We start from the raw sequence: 21,359 nt of genomic DNA, 5'->3' as shown, positions 1-21,359 counted from the left end.
AAGACCAGGATTCCTGGGCTACATACCACAGTGCATGTGTGAAAGCTAGGTCGTGTCCGACTCTTTCTGACTCCACGGACTGTAACCCACCAGGCTCCTCTGTCTCTGCAATTTTCCAGGCAAGAAGTGGGTTGCCATTCCCCTCTCCAGTGTATCTTCTTGACCCAGGGATTGAACTCACATTTTCTACATCTCTCACATTGCAGGTGGATTCTTTACCACCAAGCCACCTGGGAAGCCCCCTAGACCACAGTATGTCTCTCTAACTTGCTGTGTGATCCTGGGCAAATCACTGAACCTCTCTGAGGCTCAGGACCACACTCCTTAATGCCTCCTGCTCCAATTCTGAAGTCTAGGATTCTAAATATGTTAGAATTCGAGATCTGGAATTAGCCTCTTCCAATATGAGTACACCCCAAAGCTGGGCTAATAAATGTAAATGGTGATTCCAGGCTCTATTTTGGAAGGTGGGGCTGTAACATCATGACTCACTGTTGGATGAGGCAAGTTCTCTTCCTGAGCAGCAACCAGGCCTCCTTCCATCACCCAGAAGCTTAAAATGTTCTTGCTGTTCAGTCGCAAAGTCATCTCAGATTCTTTGCGACCCCATGGACTGTAGCACGCCAGGCTCCCCTGTCCCTCAACTATCTCATGGAGTTTGCTCAAATTCATGTCCATTGAGCTTAAGATGGGGAGGCCAGAAGGCATCCCAGGACAGGGGGTCCAAACTTGGGAGCCAGATGAGAGCAGTGGCCAAGATGCTGCCTTCCGGGCCACCTCCCCAGAGACAGGGGTTCCCAAGTCATTTCAAAACAGAGAAACACTTGGTGCTCCTTCATTTGTCAAAAACCTCAAGTGTGTTTCCCAGAGGAGAGAAGTCAGAGCGACTCTAGGGCCCAAGGGGCAGCTTTCCGATGCAAAGTCTCCCCCTTTTCAATTCCTGTAACTAAAATGAATATGGAAAAGATAATTACCTTTAAAACATACTTAATACCTGAACGCATTATCTCTACCTGCAGAAAAAGAATGTTATCTGATGGGATCTTCCCCATAAGCTTAATCAAATTGCTATCTTAAAACTCTCTGGAGTCCTGTGAAACAGTAATAGAAAATCTGAGGCAGAGGCTGGAAGCATTTTATATTTGTTTGGTGGAGGGGAATGTGTATTCCATCTAACAATGGGCACTTAGAGACAAAGTCATTTCCAATCTGTAATGGATCTTCTCCGAACGGGGGCAGGGAACACTTCATCTGACCCAAACCTGTAATTCCCCTGTTAGGTAACTTTTCCTAATGTTCAGAGAAGGAAATGCCAAAAGAAAAGCCTTTTTCTTAATACCTGTTTGGGGTTCTTCTTCGGTAGGAAATCTACTCTAGTTGGGCCTGGGACACTTAACACATGGAGATGCTTACCTTGCTACTTAACTCTGGGCTTAAACTTGGCAAATAAATCGATGCCTGTATTTTCCTTGGTCTGCCCAGCCCCCAGGCAGCGCCATCCGTTATTTTAGTGGAGGAGGTAAATTACCTGCCCAGATCGTGCCCAGGGCGAGTGGCCATTTGCAAGGCTGGAGAAAACCAAAGGCAAACAGCTTCTAAGAAGATCGAATGTTGAGGACTGGCTGTGTTCCCAGCATCTCAAGCTTGCCTGGAATGACCAAGTAAACAGCTGCGGCAGAAGTGCCTGGCCAGCCCAGTTCATCTTGTTGACAGAAGAAGCGATAGGTAAGAGGTGATAACGTGCTGTATCTGTTAGTCACTTCTCCTGCCTGCAGCCCCCCGGAAGGTCCTTCATGTGTGGGAGTGGTTCCCCACCCCCCACCAAAGCATGGAGAGCAAAGGGGGCATCCCAGTGCACAAAGTAAGGCAATCAGAGGCTTACAGAAAAAAAAAATATGGGGAGTAGGGGACAATACTAGGGAAGCATTACAGTGATCATCAAGATACAGGTTTGCTGGCATGCGAGCAACAGATTACAAAACAGCATGCACTGCCTATTATCACCCCAATGTTGTTTAAAAGACAACGGAAAAAGATGGTGCAACTACAGGAGACACATTTCTTTTGTTTACATGTATTTTCTAATTTCCCCACATGGAGCGCATATTACTTGTATGATTCTTTGCTTAAAATGGGCTGCCTGGGTCCACGCTGTTCACGTACGCCCTCTGGTCAGGGTGACTCCTCTCGGGCATGCGAAGACCTGGCTGTTCTTCTGAAGATGTACAACACAAGGCAACTCCCAGTCTCCTCTGACTGCGGTCAGATTCACATCCTTCTCCTACTGATGATCCCTTCTTTCTTTCTTCCTGGCAGTTGATACACAGGAAGGACAGGAGGAGGTCTCTAAGTCAGCCTGCTCCCCACTGCCTCCAAGAACAGAACGATCCCGAAGGCACCAGAGCCTCCTGCATTGTCTGGTCACCATTCTGCAAACTGCGAGCTACCTAAAAAAAATCCTGAGATGCAGCAGGTAGAGGGTATTGGGCCGAGGGTGTAAAAACCAAGACCTGGAAGTTGCTTTTCATTTCAGTGAAGATATAATCCACAAACCATGAAACACATCCTTTTAAAACACACAATTCAATGGTTTTCAATGTACTCAGAAAGTTGTACAACCATCATCAACACTAACTCCAGAACATTTTCATCACCTCTCAAAAGAAACTCCATACTCATTAGTTCTCACTCCCCATTTTCTGCTCCCCTCAGCCTCTGGCAACTACTGATCTGCTCTGTTCCTATAGATTTGCCTATTCTGAATATTTCACATGAATGGAATCATACATTATGTAGCCTTTCATGCCCAACTTTTTTTTTTCAAGTTTTTAAAATTTTTCTTATTGCCTTTATTTTTTTATTTTTTTTAACATTACAATATTGTATTGGTTTTGCCATGTATCAATATGAATCCGCCACAGGTTACACGTGTTTCCCATTCTGAACCCTCCTCCCGCCTCCCTCCCCGTACCATCCCTCTGGGTCGTCCCAGTGCACCAGCCCCAAGCATCCAGTATCGTGCATCGAACCTGGACTGGCGACTTGTTTCATATATTATACATGTTTCAATGCACACCTTCTTTCATGTTGGTTTTAACATTCATCCACGGTGTAGCATGCAAGTGTATCTATTCCTTTTTAGGGCTGGATAATGATACAGATATACCACATTTTGTTCATTCCTCAGCCGATGGACATGTGGGTTCCAGTTCCTATGTTGAGGGTATAAATGAAGTGGCTATGAACACTGATGTACAACTTTTTGTGTGGATGGATGTTTTTCAATTCTCCTGGGCTAGAAGTTGCTTTTTAAAAGTAAATTCTTGTTATTAGTTGTTATTTGTGTCTCTCACGCATCAAAAAAAAAAAGAGCACAGGATATTTAAAAGAATAGTTTGAAATATCTGAGACTTTCAACTACATACTTGGGTTCCAAGAAACTGACAGCTGTGGGTCCTTGTTGTTCCCTAATCCCACACACGTATTTTTATTGCAACTCCTCTGCCCCTCCACCCCAGGGGCCACTGTGTCGCCATCCTTACCCCGTGGGCTTCACCAGTCCAGTTCATCCTCTAAGAAAAAATCTGCGCTGCAACACATGAATTATTTAAGCTGTTTTTCTAAATAGATACATTATTTAGTTTACAGTCTATAAAATATTTACATTGTTTGTTCCTCCCACCCCCAAATATCTGCATTATTTACAGTACAATCAGGAAAACATTAACCCTTGTAGGGCTTTTTGTTGTTGCTTTTAACTTTTAATTTATCTTGGAGTACAGCCAATTAACAATGTTGTGAGAGTTTCAGGTGGACAGCAGAGGGGCTCAGCCAAACATATATGTGTATCCAGTCTCCCCCAAACTCCCCTCCCATCCAGGTTGCCACATAACATGGAGCAGAGTCCCCTGTGATATCCAGTAGGTCCTTGTTGGCTATCTATTTTACAAGGCATCCATTTTACATGGCAGTGTGTACATGTCCATTCCAACCTTTGTTTTGTGACCTGTGCAGTTTTCCTGGGTGTCACTGGGTACACACAGCCATGAGAGGCATGAGTGAGTTCTCTGGCCCAAGTCACAGAGCAAGCGCTGGGGATGCAGGAGCTAACACAGTGTTCAAAGCCAGACAGACAGAACGGGTCACACCTGTCACTCCATGGGACCCGAGGGCATAGACCACAGCATTCCTAGGGAGGCACTTCTGGATGCCAAGCTCAGTACCCTACCTGTGTTGACATTTAGTTGCTCTCTGAAAAATGGGAGCTCATTCCTATTGAGCCCTGGCCTGGGTCACCCCTCTAAGTGTGACGTCAGTCCTCACTTAATTCTAAGGAAAATCTCCCCTGCTACCCACGTCCTCTGTCAGGCCATGGTGAACACAGACAGTGGTGGTGACCCCTGAGCGCTGGCACAAGTCCCTCCCAGGTCCCGAGTTCTCCATCTGGCAGTCACCTGCCTTAAGAGTGGGAAACTGAGGTCGAGACAGTCATGTCCTACATCTGCCTCAAAAACTCATTTACTTGCACTTGCAGCCTTTTTTAAGAAATTCTCCTCCATGGAAAGAATAAGGCTCAAAGGTGGTATTTTTCATTATTTATCATGTGACCTTAATTTTTAAAATCAAACAAGGGAATTCACTGGAGGTCTGTGGCTAAGATTCTGAGCTTCCTCTCCAGGGGTCATGGGTTCAATTCCTGATTGGGGAACTAAGATCCCACATGCCATGCAGCATGGCCAAAAAGTAAATAAATAAAGTAAAATTACATAAGTAAAACATGCCAAAAAGTCATTATTATTATATAATAATAAAAAATAAATACTAGTTCTTATTATTATTCAGAAATAGATAATGCAGAAAGTAAAACCCGCTTTGCTCTGTAATCCTATTCTCTAAAGACAATCACTGTTAATAGGTGGACTGTAGAGCCTTATAGAATCTTACAGGATGGCTTCTGTATTTTACACGAAATGAGACGACACTAAACCACCTTGTCTAATCACCTTTTATCGCACAGAACATCATGGCTCTTTTTCCATGCAGGTGCCATAATTAACAGGGTCCCTCTCTTTGGACATGGAGGTTGGTCTCAGGCTTTGTAATGACATATAATGCTGTAATCAGCATCTCTAAGGGAAGCTAAAAAACCGATCTTTGTGACGTAAAGGCCAAAGCTGGGCATGAACCACCAAGGGTCCCTGAGAAACTGTGGCATTGTCATAGGGGTGACCTGCCCTGGGTTTCCAGCCCAGCTCTGCTGCATGCCCCCCCAACTCTGGCACCTCTGACGAAACGTCAGGAGTGTGAAATCAATTCTCTCATCTCCTGGTTGTTCAACTCAGGAGAGATTTCCTCCTCCTCCTCCTCCTCTTCCCCCCTCCCCAACCCAGTACCTCTACTTACCCTGCTTCTGTTTTGAATCTCTAAAATAATGTGACAAGTTAATGATGGTACAATTATCTAAATGTTTAACAGACATGTTATCTAAGTGAGTCGGATTGAGATTCCATCCCGCTGACAATAAACATCAGTGGTGGAGCAGAAAGCGATAGGCAAATTATAGCAAACCCTGCAATTTCAATGCTATTAAATTTGGAGGAATAACAGCCTTGAGGCCTGTAAACTCTGAATAAAATAGGCCCTTGTGTTTGTCCAACTATTAAATCAAAATGCTACCAACATCCTAGAAAAAAACAAGGCGATTTATGGCTTTTCAAGTTTCAGTTACACATTGGTTTTTATTAACTCCTTTCTGTCATCAGGCAGCAGTGGTATCACGGGGGGAGAAGGGAGCACAGCCAGAGAGGAAGGGGCAGGAGCTGAAAAGATGGAGGGGATATACGGGGCCAGTGGGAGCGGGGGGTGGAGAGGTGAGTGGGAGCCCCAAGGATGACCATGCGGACTCTGGTGTGAGAACGGCATGAAAGGGAAGGGGCCATTCTGAACACAGGCAATTCTGAATCCAGTTAAGTCCTCTCTGCATATGAACCTTCGAGTTGCGAACTTTCAAAGATGTGAGTGTGTGTCTGGTTCCACCGAGGAATCAGATCCTGTGCCACCCACGTCAGGTGTGACTGAAATTGCAGCTCGCCCTCCGTCTCCCGCTGCTGACGATCCACGAGCTCTACCATCTCCCACCTCCTCCAGTCAGGAACCCTTCTTGCCTGCTCCCTCAAGGCCAGCCCCCCGATCCGATGCCAGCTCTTGTATTGTACTTTTCAAGGTACTGCCGATAAAAGATGTTTTATTTTTTATGTTTTCTATGTATTATGTGTGTGAGAAGTATTATAAACCTATTACAGTACAGTACTATGGGGCTGACTGTGTTAGTTGGGTACCTAGGCTAATTTCAACAGACTTATGAACAAATTGGACTTACCAACCCACTCGTGGAACAGCACTTGTTCATATGCAAGGGACTTACTTCCATAGGAGAATGACACGTAGCCTGGAAGTTCCATCAGACTCCCAGCTGGGGGCCCTGAACTTGAAGCCCAGTCCTTCCACTGAACGAGTCATATTACTTAAACCGCTCTGAGCCCGCAGCTCCTCAGCAGCGATAGGGGCAGTGAACCTGCCTCTTAGTGGGCTCTACAAGATAATATATAAAAGCACCAGAGCCAGGCACAGTCCAAGCTCTGAATAACAGTCCTCAAAGGTCAAAATCGTTTCAATCCCCTCAAACTTCTGGAATAGTTTTTAAAAGACAAAAGATCTTCACCTTTAATTTCTTCTTCAGACGCAGTATGCATTTAATTTTTTATTGAATATGCATCTAAATAAAATGAAAGAAGAGGCTGTCTACTGGTGAGACAGAAACTGTAAATGTCTAATGTGCTTAGTTATGTCCGGCTCTTTGTGATCCCATGAACTGTAGACCGCCAGGCTCCTCTGTTCATGGGGTTCTCCAGGCAAGAATACTGGAATGGGTTGCTATTTCCTATTCCAAAGGATCTTCCCCACCTAGGGATCAAACCTGTGTCTCCTGTATCTGCAGACGGATTCCTTACCACTGGGCCACCTGGAAAGCCCCTGTAACAGCCATAGGTACAAATGTGCTGAAGTGGAGAAAAACGTAGACCATCCATCCAAGATTGGAACTTTAGGCTGGGCTTGGAACCATGCAACCTCTCAAACAGCAATTTTTCTTACCTAATTCCCACTCCCGATATTTGAGAGAGGCAGAGAAACAAAGCAATTTGTCCCGTGTCATAAAGCAAGCCTGTGACAGAGCCAGGATAAGAATTCGGTTTTCCTTTCCCCTAATTCATTCTTGTTTTCCCTAATACCAAGCTGCCCCCACACGACAATGATGTTCAACATTTCCACTATGATGGGAGATGGCTGGAGGTGGGGACTAGGTGAGTCCTGCTCACTGCTGTATCCTTATCCCAGGGCCCAGCATCAATGTCCAGCACAGAGGAGATGCTTAAGACGTCTTCTGAATGAATGAGCTTTAACCTCTTTTATCCCAAATCAATCTCAGTTCAATTTTCCTCGCCAATCCCAAGAGAGCTAAACACCACCGATCCCCTCAAAGCGTTAACGCTTCATGCAAAAGTATTGGGGTGATGGATGGGGAGAGCTCAGAGGTTCTGTAGGGCAGCAAAACTCTTCTGCATGATACAATGGTGAATACACATCATTATACATTTATCAAAACCCAGAGAATTTACAACGAGAGTGACCCGTTAACATAAACTTTGCGGGATAATGATGTATCAACCTGGGTTCATCAGGGGTAACAAATGCACCATTCTGATGAATGATGTTGACAGGGAGGGAGTTGTGTTGGGGTACGGAGTAGACAGTATATAGGATACTCTATGCTTTCCACTCTATTTTGCTATAAATCTAAAATCACTCAAAAAAAAAAAAAAAAAAAAACCCCGAAAATCTATTCATAAGAAGCAGCACTGGAGGTCAGTCCAGAAGGAGCCAGAGGGACCCTAGCACCGCTAGGGTGACCGGTGCCAAAGGAAGGCGTGGCTGGGCAGCAGGTGACAGCCAGGCTGCCATTCCCTATGCCACAGCAAGCAGCTCCAACAGAGCCGAGAGCCCTGGGCTTGGAAAATCAAACTCTATATTAGGCATCAAACATGCCTTGATAGTAATAGCACAAAACGAGCTCAAGAGTAAGTCTATGCTGGAGCACTGTACAAACAGGAGCACATGACTCTCCCTCCCCAAGTGCCCATGACGTCCTGCAGCCGTCCCGAGCTCAGGCTTTCTCGGGTTCAATTCCCTGGCACACCACGTGAAACGCTATACCAATCACCCCTGATATTTATAAAAGTCAAAAGCTATTATGCTTTCAATGGGGGAGGTCACACCAATCTAAGTGGAGCGCACGTGTCCATCTGATGACCCCCTCCTCTCCCCGGCCCTCCAGCCTGGGTCGGGGTGAGAGGCTCGTTCTGCCTTTTTTCCATGTCAAGTTTTGGAAAGAAGAAGTTCTTTCTCATCTGCTGGCTGTTCTCCCTTTCCCTCCCTCATCCTCTTTGGGACCAGGGGAACAGAGAGACTGCCCTTGGGAGGAGGAGCCAGAACAGTTGCTGGTTTTCCTACTGCAGGAGGACAGGAGCCAGCCGCCCTGACAGGGCTCCTCCATGCCCAGCACCACCCCTCGTGCCAGGCCCAGGGCAGGAGCGGGGGCCAGAAGGCCGGCAGCCACCCCCAGGGAAGGAATGTAACTGCTCACCCTCTATGATTCTCTGCCCCGCCTGCTCATCCACCACCGAAAGTCCTCCAAACAAGGACTTCATTTTCTTCTCTGGAGTTCAGGGCCAGAGACAGTCCCTGCAGCTCTTTCCAAGCATCCTTAATATATCAGGAGGGACAGAGGGGCCAGTTCAAGCAGGCAGCCGACAACACCAAGGTGGGGGCACAGCTCTCTGCACGATCAAAGGGTGTGCATGTGTGTGTGCGCGTGTGTTTCTGTGCTGTCACTGCCTTCTCTTCCCAAAGCCACGACAAGGTGCCTCTGAGCCTCCTTCACACTGAGGAGGAGAGGGCCCCAGGGAGGGCGCCTCCAGCGCCTGCTCCGTGCTCCCGGGGCGGGCAGGTCCTGCAGCACCGCTGCCCTTGGCCGCCGGGTGCGTCAGCTGTTCTGGGCCGCACGACCCTCCTGAGGCTGACACGGAGGAGCTGAGAAGGAGCATCTCAGCATTTGCATCCGCTTGAATGGCTTTCTCTGTGACGCAGGAAGGTGGAAATGAAGCAAGTTTTTCTAGGCCAGCAAAATAAAGTCCTTATTTTGTAGTCAAGAGTGGAGAGTACTTTGGCCTGGAAGTAAGAACTCGTGGGTCCTAATTCTGGTTTGGCTTATTTGTTCTCAACTGACCCCCCTGTGCAAATATAGGCCTCTGAGCCCTAGTTTTTTAGGCTGTTGAATGGGCAGAGCTGAGGCCCCGGCTCTGCACATTAGGTATGATGCCCAGGCCCGCACGGGGAGGAGAAGCAGCATTAAAACACAGGCTTTAGGGTGCAGGAGCCCGAAGCACACGTTCTAGCCATCCTGGACAGGTCATCCTTAACTTCTCTGAGTTTTAATTTTCTCTAGCAAAGAAGAGGGAAGGAAAATGTCTATGTTTTAGGATGGTAATAAGGACTTAATAAAATTATATCTTCAAAATATCCAATAGTGTACCGCTACTGTATTATCTGTGCGTGCACGCTAAGTTGCTTCAGTCGTGTCCGACTCTTCGCGACCTCATGGACTGTAGTCTGCCAGGCTCCTCTGTCCATGGGATTCTCCAGACAAGAGTACTGGAGTGGGCTGTCACGCCCTCCTCCAAGGGATCTTCCTGAGCCAGGGACTGAACCCACATCTCCTATGTCTCCTGCATTGGCAGGCAGGTTTATTTTTTGTTTGTTTGTTTGTTTGTCTGTTTTACCACTAGCGCCACCTGGGAAGACGATATTATCTGTAACCAAAGCAAATTCACCCTACTTGTTCATTTGCTCCACAACACACTGTAGCCTTCAGGAAGGCAGGGACCGCCCCTTGCACACAGTAGGTACTTCAAAACTTAGTGGATACATGAATGAAGGAAGGATGGGACAAATCAGCTGCACAGGCTACTTGGTATGTGGCGAACACAAGTCACTAGGCTGGCCAACCTGGGGGGGCAGGGCGTGGGCTGGAAGACAGAGTGGAACTGCTTTGGAGCAAGTCTGGAGATCAAGTGTCCTGGGCTCTAAGGCGTCCATGAAGCTTCCCAGCCCCAGAACTCCTAAGCTCAGGAATGACTTTCTGTCTCTTTTCCTTACCAGGGCACTACGAGGGCATAAAGTGGGATGACCCAGGTCTGACTTGTATTTCCAGAATACCCAGGTTCCTAATGGCCACAGACATGGGCCAGGACACCAGTGGGGGACTCAAGCTCCTGGAAGGGGGAACACAAGACCTTGCTCTGTGCTAACCCCAGCTCTGCAGCCTGTCCGGCCTAGTTGGATATGTCATCGGTTTAAACATCAGAAGAGGGCAGTCCCCCTGGGAAGCTTCGGGCATTCTAGGAACTAGGGCCTTAAATAAAATCCACGAAATCTGTTCTGAGAGGCTGTTCCACATGCACAACTCCATTATGCCCTCACCTCTCCCCGCTGTACATACAGCAGGGGCTGATGGCTCTACAGGTACACTGGAAACATCCTCTTGACCAAAGGACGCATCAGGGATCCTCAAAGATCCCATCAGCTCAGCAAAGCAGCTGCACCCCATTCTTATTCCTTTCTTACCACATCAGCCTGCCCCTTCTCCTCTCACCTACCTAGTCAGGGGAAAGGATACCCTCCAAGGGCATGGCGAAGACCACGATGGTGCAGTGTTAGTAACCACCATCACCACTGACTGAGCGCTTACTCCATGCAAGGCCTATGCTGAGTGCTTTCCACGGATCATCAAATTAAATCCTCACAACATCCCTTGTACGACAGCATCGTTGCTGTCACATTTCCAAGGAGGAAATGGGCTTAGGGAAAGTTAAGCAACCTGCCCAAGCTCATAAAACGTGGAAGTGATGGGACGAGATAGGACTTGAATCTAGACCTCTGACACCAGGTCCCAAGTGCTCCGAATACCCTGAATGTCACACTCAAGACTTTGGGTTCCAAGGGTCCCACTTCCTTGAAACCTGCAAGACAAACCTGAACCGCGCTATCAGGGCCCCAGCTTGCCTGGTGAATAAAGCCCTCGAGAGCTCATCCTCCCTGGGTAGCCATCTGCACATCTGCCTTTCCTGCTATGGGTTCTCACAGGCTCTCTGGCCTGGCCCCCAAACAGTAGCATTGGCCCCATCCCTCTTATGTTCAGATCGCACACAGGGAGCTGTTCTGAGTCCCCTACATGCGGACGTGTTAAGTCACTTCAGTCATGTCCGACTCTGTGCGACCCTATGGAATGCAGCCCACCAGGCTCCTCTGTCCATGGGACTTTTCAGGCAAGAATACTGGAGTGGGTTGCCATGCCCTCCTCCAGGAGATCTTCTCAATCCAGGGACTGAAGCTGCGTCTCCTGTGTCTTCTGCGTTGGCAGGCGAGTCTGTACCACTAATGCCACCTGTGAAGCCTCTGAGTCTCCTACATATGAATTAAAAGAGCTGAAGGTTCCTTCAGCTCAATTCCAAGGCTGCCGCACTGAGATCTCCCCCCTCCCCCACAGGGCCTGCTGCAGACTGCCCCAGCCCCCTCGCCTTTAGCTCAGCAGCTGAGGTATCTCCCCTGCCCTCTAATTAATGCCACCCGATCCCATCTGTTGCCCCCAGGCCTGTTCACGTCCCAAACGGGGATGTACAGTGGCTCGGACAACATTATGATTTGTAAAACCCACTCCTAATTAGTTTGACTTTGAATGAAGAGGGTAATTATTTTTAAATTTATTAACTGCTGCCTGGCCAGAGAAGTTTCCTGATCAAGTGACACAGGGAAGCTATTTCTGTTCAGTGATGCAGCAATTTATATTACTGATCGGTCATTAAAACCTCTGGCACAAAACCACTTGTGTTTCCTGAGCCAAGATACTGTCCGTGTGTCAAATTTCAAACCCGGAGTATAAATTAAGCCATTAATGGTATTTATCAGTTTATCTGGACTTTTAAAGAACTACTTACTAATTTAAGACATTCCTGATATAGAACCCAAGTGGTGCGCTGGGCGCGCATGTGTACGTGTGTGTATATGTGTTTTCTCGCTTTTTATTTTACTGAACAGTGTAAAAAAAATTCTGATGTGTAAATGAAGTACAGGCATCTTGGGGAGCTGCAGAGCTGTTAATTCCTGACTGCTCTGCAACCCAAACATTTTGGAAGCAGCAGTGTTTTGCAATATGTATTTGTCATAATATAAAAGGTGTAAAGTGATCTCTGTTTATCTCCTCAAAGTCTTAGCTGTAGCAAAACAGAAAACTGAAGTGTGACAACGAAGCCTGAGCCTAGCCCAAGCGTAAGTGTGTCGTCCCTGAGCACCAGCTGGAGCCCACCAAGATCCTGGAGGGCGGGGACAAGGAAGGGTCACACCCACGGGGACAGAAGTCCTCCAGGGTAAGTGGAGGAGCTGAAAGCGTGAGCCCTGAAGATGATGTGTGTTTGGCGAAAATGGGATTGGAAATACTTTCTACTAAATTCATTCTGCAGTGTCAAGAATACCTGAGAAGCACCCCGATAACCCATCCCAATGCCATGCTACACGTCAGCCCTGTGAATTCCCCACGTGGCGGGGCAGCCTTGGGCATGGAACTCCCAGACCCTATCTATTTCAGGGATATTGTATACTATCTCCTGAGGGGCACACGGTCATCAGGGTATTGAGGATGCTTAGTTAAATAGGTCACAGGGATCCAAAAGAGCTCTGCCCAGGACACGGCCATGAGCTACAGAAGCTGTCCCTAAACCATTCAGCCACAAACCCATGGACAACAGTAAGTCAATGAGCAGGCAGCTGGGGATTGGTAGAAAGAGCACTGAAGTCAGAGTTGGGTCAAGTTCCAGCTCTCCACTTCCTAGTGCTGGGCTTCTAGGCCTCCGTGGTCTCACCTGTGAAATGGGTACAGTGGAAGAAAGTGTTTGATAAACATAGGTATCAGAAACATAAGATGGCAATTCCATGACTTTACTCTCCCAGGGTCTCTTCCTTCTCAGAGCTTCCTCCCTGCTCTCCTGTTCGCTCTCTTAAAGGATATCTGGTACCCCACTGGCTTCCCCCAGTCCAACAGCTTTAACGTCACTTTCAGCATTCCTTATAACCAGGCCTCTCTCTTCCTCAGAGGCCCCCTTTCTTAGAACAGAGATGGCATCTAGATGTCACGCTGTATTTTTTAATGGATTATTAGGGGAGTCTGAGAACCCATCTGGGTTCTGCAGGTTCTACAGGTGTGTTCCCTATAATACTGTCCCCAGCTCTGCCTGTCAGCAGAACTGCCTCATTGCCAATCTGACGCTGATAATACGGCCACCACCACCTCTGTACCCAGTTGAGGACAGCCTGCCCAACACCAGGAGGGGCCAAACGCTTCTCCTGGCAAGGGAGCTTGCCCCTCGCTCACAGCCAGGGGGGAAAGGAGCCCTTCTTAAAGCATCCACCCTGGTTTCTTCTGCGCAATTTGGATGCAACTTGGAGATAAAGCAGAAGTAAGTCTGAGGGTTAAGACTCCGGAGGTTAAGACTTACTTCTAATGTAAGGGGCACAGGCTTGATCCCCGGTCAGGGAACTCAGATTCCCACACGCCTGCTTCACAGTACTGTCCCCGGCCCCCAAACAGGTCTGAAGGAGCCGGGCTCCACCTCTGCTACAGAAAGGATGGGCACTATACCCCTTTGCAGGTGAGGAGATCTGAAGGGCAGAAAGGACGAGGAACAAGGTTATCCACCTGCTAGACAGTGAAGTTAGATTCCACCCCCTCCCCAGCTTCTGACTCAAACTCCAGGTTCTTTCCAATCACTGTTGTTCAGTCTCTCCGTCATATCTGACGCGTCAGGCCTCCCCGTCCTCCACTATCTCCCAGAGTTTGCCCAGACTCATGTCCGTTGAGTTGACGATGCCATCCGATCAATCTCACCCTCTGTCACCCCCTTCTCCTCCTGCCCTGTCTTTTCCCAGCATCAGGGTCTTTTCCAATGAGTTGACCTTTTGCATCAGGTGGCCAAAGTACTTGGAACTAATATTCTTTTCTGAAAAATGTCGGTCACTTTCAAGTCTTCATTAACTTAATAAATCCTGGAAGGGCATTAGTCCAAAGACACCTCCTGGTTTTTAAAGCCCAATCAATACCAAACTCTAAAAACAGGTTGCAATGTCATTTACACCACTGAATTGTACACTTTAAAGATAAAATGGTAAATTTATATGTCTTTTATGACAGTCTTAAAAATATACTAATATATCAAAAACTACAGAACTGGATCCTTTAAACATGTGACCAGGATGTGAATTACATCTCACTAAAGTTGTCTGAAAAACAACATAGGGAGCACGTCTGTGTTGTTCACTGCAGTGTCCCAGTGGGTGCAAGGCACACAGAAGGTGCTCAATAAGTGTGTGGGGGTCCTGTCTGTGAACGACATCCCCATCTGCTCACCCGGCAGGGACTCAGTCTCTTGCCCTGGCCCTGGCAGTTAGGGCAGCTTGCTCCCTGCTGCTGCAAATTTAATCTGGACAGACAGAATTAAGCTGCTTTGCAAAGCTGGCTCAGAGTTCGGTGTCCTCAGCCCCCAGCTGGAATTCTCAGAGCAGGATTCTCAGTTACACGTATGGTCCAGAGGCAACAAGAAATAGCCGGGAGTCTGGGAGACATGCATCCTTCCCTGGCTTTTAAGAAAACCAGCTCTGGGATCCTGGGCAAAATCTTCTGGCCAAGTCCCCTTCTCTAGAACCGAGCCAGGGAGACACTAACTGGGCTCACAGCTCACCTAGAAAGTTCTGCTTAATGCCACAGGTCAGGGCAACACCAGCCCAGAGCGCATGATACCAGGACTATGACATATGTCTTCCACATGGAGAGGCTGATTTTGAGGGGCAGGAAGACAAGAAAATACTGATGGCAATCACGAACAGCAGCAGCAGCTGACTGGTCTTCCTTCTTCCCTTCCGGCCCCAGAAGCAGCTCAGGGGCCTGCTTCCACGGAGGGCTGCCACCAGTCCCTCTTTCCCTGTGTGTCCGTCAGTCTCCACGAAGAGAGGGAATCTGCTCTTTCATCCTTCGAACCTGGGATTGACCTGTGCCTGCTGAGAGCAATGAACGATGGTGGAAGTGACGCTACGTGCTTCCAGCCTGCCTTTTAAGAAGGCTGGCAGTTTCTGCTTCCTGACTCTTGGAACCCTGAGTGACAGGTCCAGGCTGCTCTGCTGCAGAGAGAGGCCACTGGGAGGAGGACTGGGAGGCAGATACGAGAGGGAGGGCGCCATCGTGGACACCCAGGCCCACACACCACCCAATGCAACCATGCGAGAGACCCCAAGTGAAAACTGCTCAGCTGAGCACAGTCACCTATAGAAACGTCTGATACGTTAACACAGTGTGGCTTTACTCTACTGTTAGAGCGCTTTTCCTTGCATACCAATTGGTAACAAACACTCCTGCGGTCAATTATCAACACCGGAACTGGGGTGATATTTTAAACCCATAAATCAAGTCATGTCGTCCTCCATTCAACACCCTCCAATGGACTGTTTAGCCCATTTTCTACAAATGTTTGCATAGGTGTGTGTGTGTGCACAATGCGTGTGTATTACTGAGTCATAATTCATATACCATATGATACACCATTCACGCTTTTCAAGGACAAAGTCAGTACTTTTTAATGTATTCAGAGATGCATAACCATCACCACATTTTAGAACATTTTAATCACCCCAAAAAGAAACTCCATACCCATTAGCATTTACCATGTCCTCCCAAACCTCCCAGCCCCTAACTAATTTACTTTCTGTCTGGAGATTCACCTATTATGGATGTTTCATATAAGCAGAATCATACAACACATGGCCTTTGTGACTGGATTCTTCCACTGAGCATAATGTTTTTAGGATTCCTCTTTAAAATGTTTAGAATGTATCAGCATTTCATTCCTTTTTATAGATGAGTAATACTCCATTGATGGATAAACTACATTCTGTGTATCCATTCATCAGTAGGTAGACACTGAGTTATATCTACCTTTTTGGCTATTATAAAAATGCTGTTAAGAACACTTATGTGCAAGTTTTGGCTATTATAAAAATGCCGTTAAGAACAACTTATGTGCAAGTTTTTGTGTAGATATATGTTTTCATATACACAGGAGTGGAATTCCTGGGTCAGAGTACCTGTTTACCTTTTTGAGGAACTGCCTGTTTTCCAGGGCTGCACCATTTTACACTCCCAACAGCAGTGTACGAGGGTTCTGATTTTTCCACAATCTCAACAACACTTCTCACTGCCTGCATTTTTACTAAGCTACATCTTGGTGGGTGTAAAGCATTTAGTATCTCATTGTGATTTTGATTTGTAGTTCCCCGATGGCTAATGATGTCAAGCATCTTTTCATGCACTCAATGACTATTTGTTTCTTTTGGAGACATGTCTATTCAGTCAGATCCTCTGCACAGTTTTTGCTTGGGTTATCTGTATTTTTATCAGAGTCCTAAGAGTTCCTGATACTTTCAAACTGAAGGTTTCTAATCAGATGTATGATTCGCAAATATTTTATCCTCCCCTCCCCAACCCCAACAATGGACTCTTGGCACACGCAGAATAAAATCTAAATTCCGTGCCAGGATTGAGAGACCCACCTGATTTCTGACCTCATCTCCCACCACTCTCTGCACCTCACTGCCTGCCCCCTACCACCACACTGCTCTTCCACGAACCTGTCAAATTCAACCCACGTGCAGGAGTGTGTGTTCCCTTTACTCAGATCTTCTTCCCTGAAAACTTTAAGTAACTATCTCGCTTTCCAACTTTACGGCTGGGCTCAGATGTCACCCTCTCAGAGAAGACTGACCATCTGATCTAAAATACCCCTTTCCTCCCTTATCCTGCTATATTTTTTCTCACTCGTGCTTATTACAGCCTGGCATTATTACCACACAATCATGTGCCTATTGCCCTACTGGAATCTCAGTTCCATGAAGAATGCTATCTGTCTCATATGTTACTAGACCTTAAAGACCCCAACAGTTCCCAGCATGTTACAGGAACTCAATAAATATTTATTAAACACATCTACTACTATTTATCGAACACTTATTATGAGCCAAGCATTCCCCTAAATGCTCCAAATAAAATATCTTATTTAATCCCCCCAACAAATCTATGCTACATGGTAGATGCTAGTGTTACCCTACTTTTCCAACAGGTGAGGAAACCCAAATTAAGAGAGCTTAAGTAACTGATTCATGGCTCCACAAACAGTAAATGGCAGTGTCAGGATCAAACCAGTACCATTCCTGTCCCCACTACTCACTTCAGCAAGTCACTTACCCTCCTTTGAATCTCGGTTTCCTTATCCATGACATGGAAGTAGCTTTCTACTTTATAGAGTTATGGAAAAACTGGCTAACTGAGATCAGGTAAAGCACCAAGAACAGGGCCTGGCATGTTGTGAATGCTCAGTAAGCATGAGCTACAATGATGAAGATGACACCAAGTACCATGATGAGATGACGCTGATGCTATGAAATCAATGGTTTGAGATCACAGCAATATCACTGTTGGATAATACTGTTCACATGCACGCCTGTGGACAGACTGCTTTCTTTTAGACAATGACTAGACTCTTGCAGACGGAGGGACAGCCCACTGGGCCGCACAAGGGCTTCAGAGTTAGACAACATCACTGACTTTCTAAAGCCTCTGAAAGTACCATCATCTCCATGAAGATGGGCTCCAAGTGGCCTATTAGAGACAGAGACCTTGGCCTGAACCAGGGCAGCTGTTCTTCTGGGGCAAAGCCACACTTATAAGTTCCTGCCCAGCCAGCTTCACCAGCAAGGGTAGCTGAAGATGGCACAAACCACCCCACTCACAGCTCCCCAGGGAAACAAGGGCCAAGATACTCACGTCCATGCACCATCACAAGGGAGACCCTGGAGGATGGGGTCACTCACTCACCAGTATGGGTCTGCCTGTGCGTCTCCAGGGCTTCCTCCTTCGAGAACTGGGCACCACACTGATCGCAGACAAAGGCTTTGGCACCCGCTGAAACAAAGGGGAGGTGACACTTTATTATTATTATTAAGAGTGACACTGCATTAGGAAAAGGGGTCCTGGGCTAAAATCGTGCAGGTGGACCCTGGGGGAAGGGGCTGAACACCTGTGAAAATCTCAAGTCAGGGATAACCCATGGCCCCAGAGCCAGCCTGGCCCCACCTCCAAGATGTGATCACCCACCCAACTGAGCTCCCAAATGCCCCCACCGAGGGCTCTCCCAGACGGAAGCGGGAACAGAACCAGAACAGCCATAACAAACAGCGAAGGGATCCGGGAGAGATGTGCAAGAAGAAGGGGTATCCTGAGGGGCTGGAACCCAGTGAGGGATGGAAAGGAGTCCCTGATAGTGTGAGGAGAAACGTGCCCTGCTGCCCAGACTATACGGGGGAAAAAGAAACTGCTGACACATCAGTACCTGGATAATTCCCTAACTGGGTATGCCCGGGGGCTTCCCTGGTGGCTCAGATTTGCTAAAGAATCTGCCTGCAATGCAGGAGACCCAGGTTCCATCCCTGTGTCAGGAAGAGCCCCTGGAGAAGGAAATGGCAACTCACTCCAAGAGTCTTGCCTGGGAAATCTCATGAGCAGAGGAGCCTGTGGGCTACAGTCCATGGGACTGCAGAAAGTTGGACACATCTGAGCAACTAACACTTCCACTTTCTGTGTGTCTAAAACCAAACTGTCGGGACTTTCCTGGTGGTCCAGTGTCTAGGCTTCCAATGCAGGGTGCTGGGGTTCAATCCCTGGTCAAAGAACTAGATCCCACATGCCACAACTAAGAGTTAGAATGTCTCAAAGAAGTTCGAAGGTCTGCAGCTAAGACCTGGAGCAGCCAAATAAATAAACGTAGGTATTTTTAAAAAGTCAAACCAAACCACACCTACCAAAAAATAAACTTAAAATATTTAACTGTCTACCCCCCAGGCACCACTGGCAGCTAACAATTTAAAATCTCTGAATGACTCTCCTTCAGAATAAAGTCCACAGTCCACGGGGTAACTCACAAAGCCCTTTCACGCTTCTCTCTCCTGCTTCTTCTCTCGCTCCTCATCCTCGTTCCCTGGTCTCCTGCCCTCCTGAGAAGCTCTGGTCCCCCTGGAGGAGCCCCGCACTTCCACACTGTGAGCTCTCTGAGCATCCTTCTGCACCGCCTCTGGCTCTGACAGTCCACCCCTCTCTCCAGCCCCACAGTACATCATTATCACGCCTCAGCTCCAACCCTTGCCCCGGGTCTGGTGACGGGGCCCCTCTCCAGGCTCCCACAGCACTCTGTTTGTTCCAGGTTGCGGTCTCACCAGGCTCTCTCCTAAATGCCTGTGGACCCGTCTCCAGCTCCCCAAGGGAGGAAGTAAGTCATGGCATGCACAGTTGTATCTGCCTAACACCCAGTGGGAATGAATGACTATACGTATCTGTGGAATAAACAAAATCAGTTCAGTGCAATTCAATTGGATCAGCTTTTTTGGAACCATTTTTACAAGCATCAAAATTAACAGGGCCACAATGTGATGATGACTTTCTACCACTTGCTAATGGCTTTCAAGGCTCTGTTACTTCATCTAGGGGGCACCTGTCACAAGCTTTGGCAGGTTTCCCTCCAAATGTCTTCTAGATGCATCTCGCCCCCTGCATGTTGATAACCACTGCACCTACTGAGGCCCTTGTGGGTCGTGCCCAGAACACTGGATGACTCGAGGAGGACTACCACACCACCAGCCACCCTCTGACCCACCAACAGAGGCAGGTTCCTGATTCCTCACACTTCCTTGCTCAAAAATATACAACGGCTCACAATTTGCACTGACTCTAAACTCTTCCTTGGGCGTCCCTGGTGGCTCAGCTGGTAAAGAATCTGCCTGGAATGCGGCAGACCGGGGTTGGATCCCTGGGTTGGGAAGATCCCCTGGAGAAGCGAATGGTTACCCACTCCAGTATTCTGGCCTGGAGAATTCCATGGACTCTGCAGTCCATGGGGTTGCAAAGAGTCGGACACGACTGAGCAACTTTCACTAAACTCCTCTACTTGGCTTTCAAGGTGTTCCATCAGCTCACCCGGTCAGCTGTCCAGCTCCACTGGGAACTGTCCTTGCCAGCCCTCTCCGGGTGCCGCGGGGCCCTCCTGGGTCACGGTGACCGAGCAACGCCTCTCTTCATTCCTGTCCATTCCAGTCCTAGCCCATTTCCAAGACCAAAGTACACATGTGCCAAACACGCCAGCCCCTCACGGCTCTGCCCTTTCCAATCTGCTATTTGCTGCTGCGCTTTGCTCCTTTCGACGAGTCTGAGCACTTCTTTAAGTGTGCCTGTGTTTTAGGTTTGTACTGAAGTCGCGTGAGAGGCACAGCTATTTCTTTCACATATTTATAGCAGAAAGCAGTCTAGTGCTGTTTGCAAACCACCTCAGATGTCCTGGTGGGCTACAGTTCACGGGGTTGCAAGAGTCACACACGACTTAAGCAACTAAACAACAGAGCATATACCAGGCGTCAGGTTGGGTATTTGGCATGTATCATTTCATTTACTCCTAACAAGCTTTTAAAGCACATAGTGTGATTACCCCCATTCAGCGGATGATTCAACTCAAGTCCACAGAGGTCGAGGAGCTTCCTCAACGTCACACAGCAGCTAACTGCAGCAGTGGACTTGAACACAGGCAGCCCGACTCTGTCAGAGCCTTTCCTCTGAACCCCTGTGCCCTTCAGCCTCCCCAGGGTTTCATCTGCAAAGATGCCTCATGAATATGAAGGTGGGCTCTAGACTTTCTCCCCCTACAAAAAATCCAATGTATCCCTTTTATACCTCAAAGTTTTGTGTAAAATTCTAGTTAGGAGAAAAAAGTTCCACTGCTTTTCAGTTCAGTCACTCAGTCGTGTCCAACTCTTTGCAAACCCATGAACCGCAGCAGACCTCCCTGTCCATCACCAACTCCTGGAGTCTACCCAAACTCATATCCATTGAGTAGGTGACGCCATCCAATCATCTCATCCTCTGTCAACCCCTTCTCCTCCTGCCCTCAATCTTTCCCAGCATCAGGGTCTTTTCAAATGAGTCAGCTCTTCGCATCAGGTGGCCAAAGTATTGGAGTTTCAGCTTCAACATCAGTCCTTCCAATGAACACCCAGGACTGATCTCCTTTAGGATGGACTGGTTGGATCTTCTTGCAGTCCAAGGAACT

General features: G+C 47.7%; 1 protein-coding gene across 1 annotated transcript in view; it reads right to left on the bottom strand.

The window, feature by feature from the left end:
- Positions 1-21,359, bottom strand: part of ZBTB16 (zinc finger and BTB domain containing 16) — a 206,187-nt gene that overhangs the window by 52,680 nt on the left and 132,148 nt on the right. The window contains 1 exon segment of the mRNA XM_010830640.1: positions 18,086-18,172. Within this exon segment, the coding sequence (XP_010828942.1) occupies positions 18,086-18,172 (87 nt within the window).

Source organism: Bison bison, unplaced genomic scaffold (assembly GCF_000754665.1).
Source record: "Bison bison bison isolate TAMUID 2011002044 unplaced genomic scaffold, Bison_UMD1.0 scf7180017864518, whole genome shotgun sequence".
In the NCBI taxonomy this organism is placed as follows: Eukaryota; Metazoa; Chordata; class Mammalia; order Artiodactyla; family Bovidae; genus Bison; species Bison bison.
The sequence above is the reverse complement of the archived record's forward strand: the minus strand, read 5'-3'. Positions and strand labels throughout refer to the sequence as shown.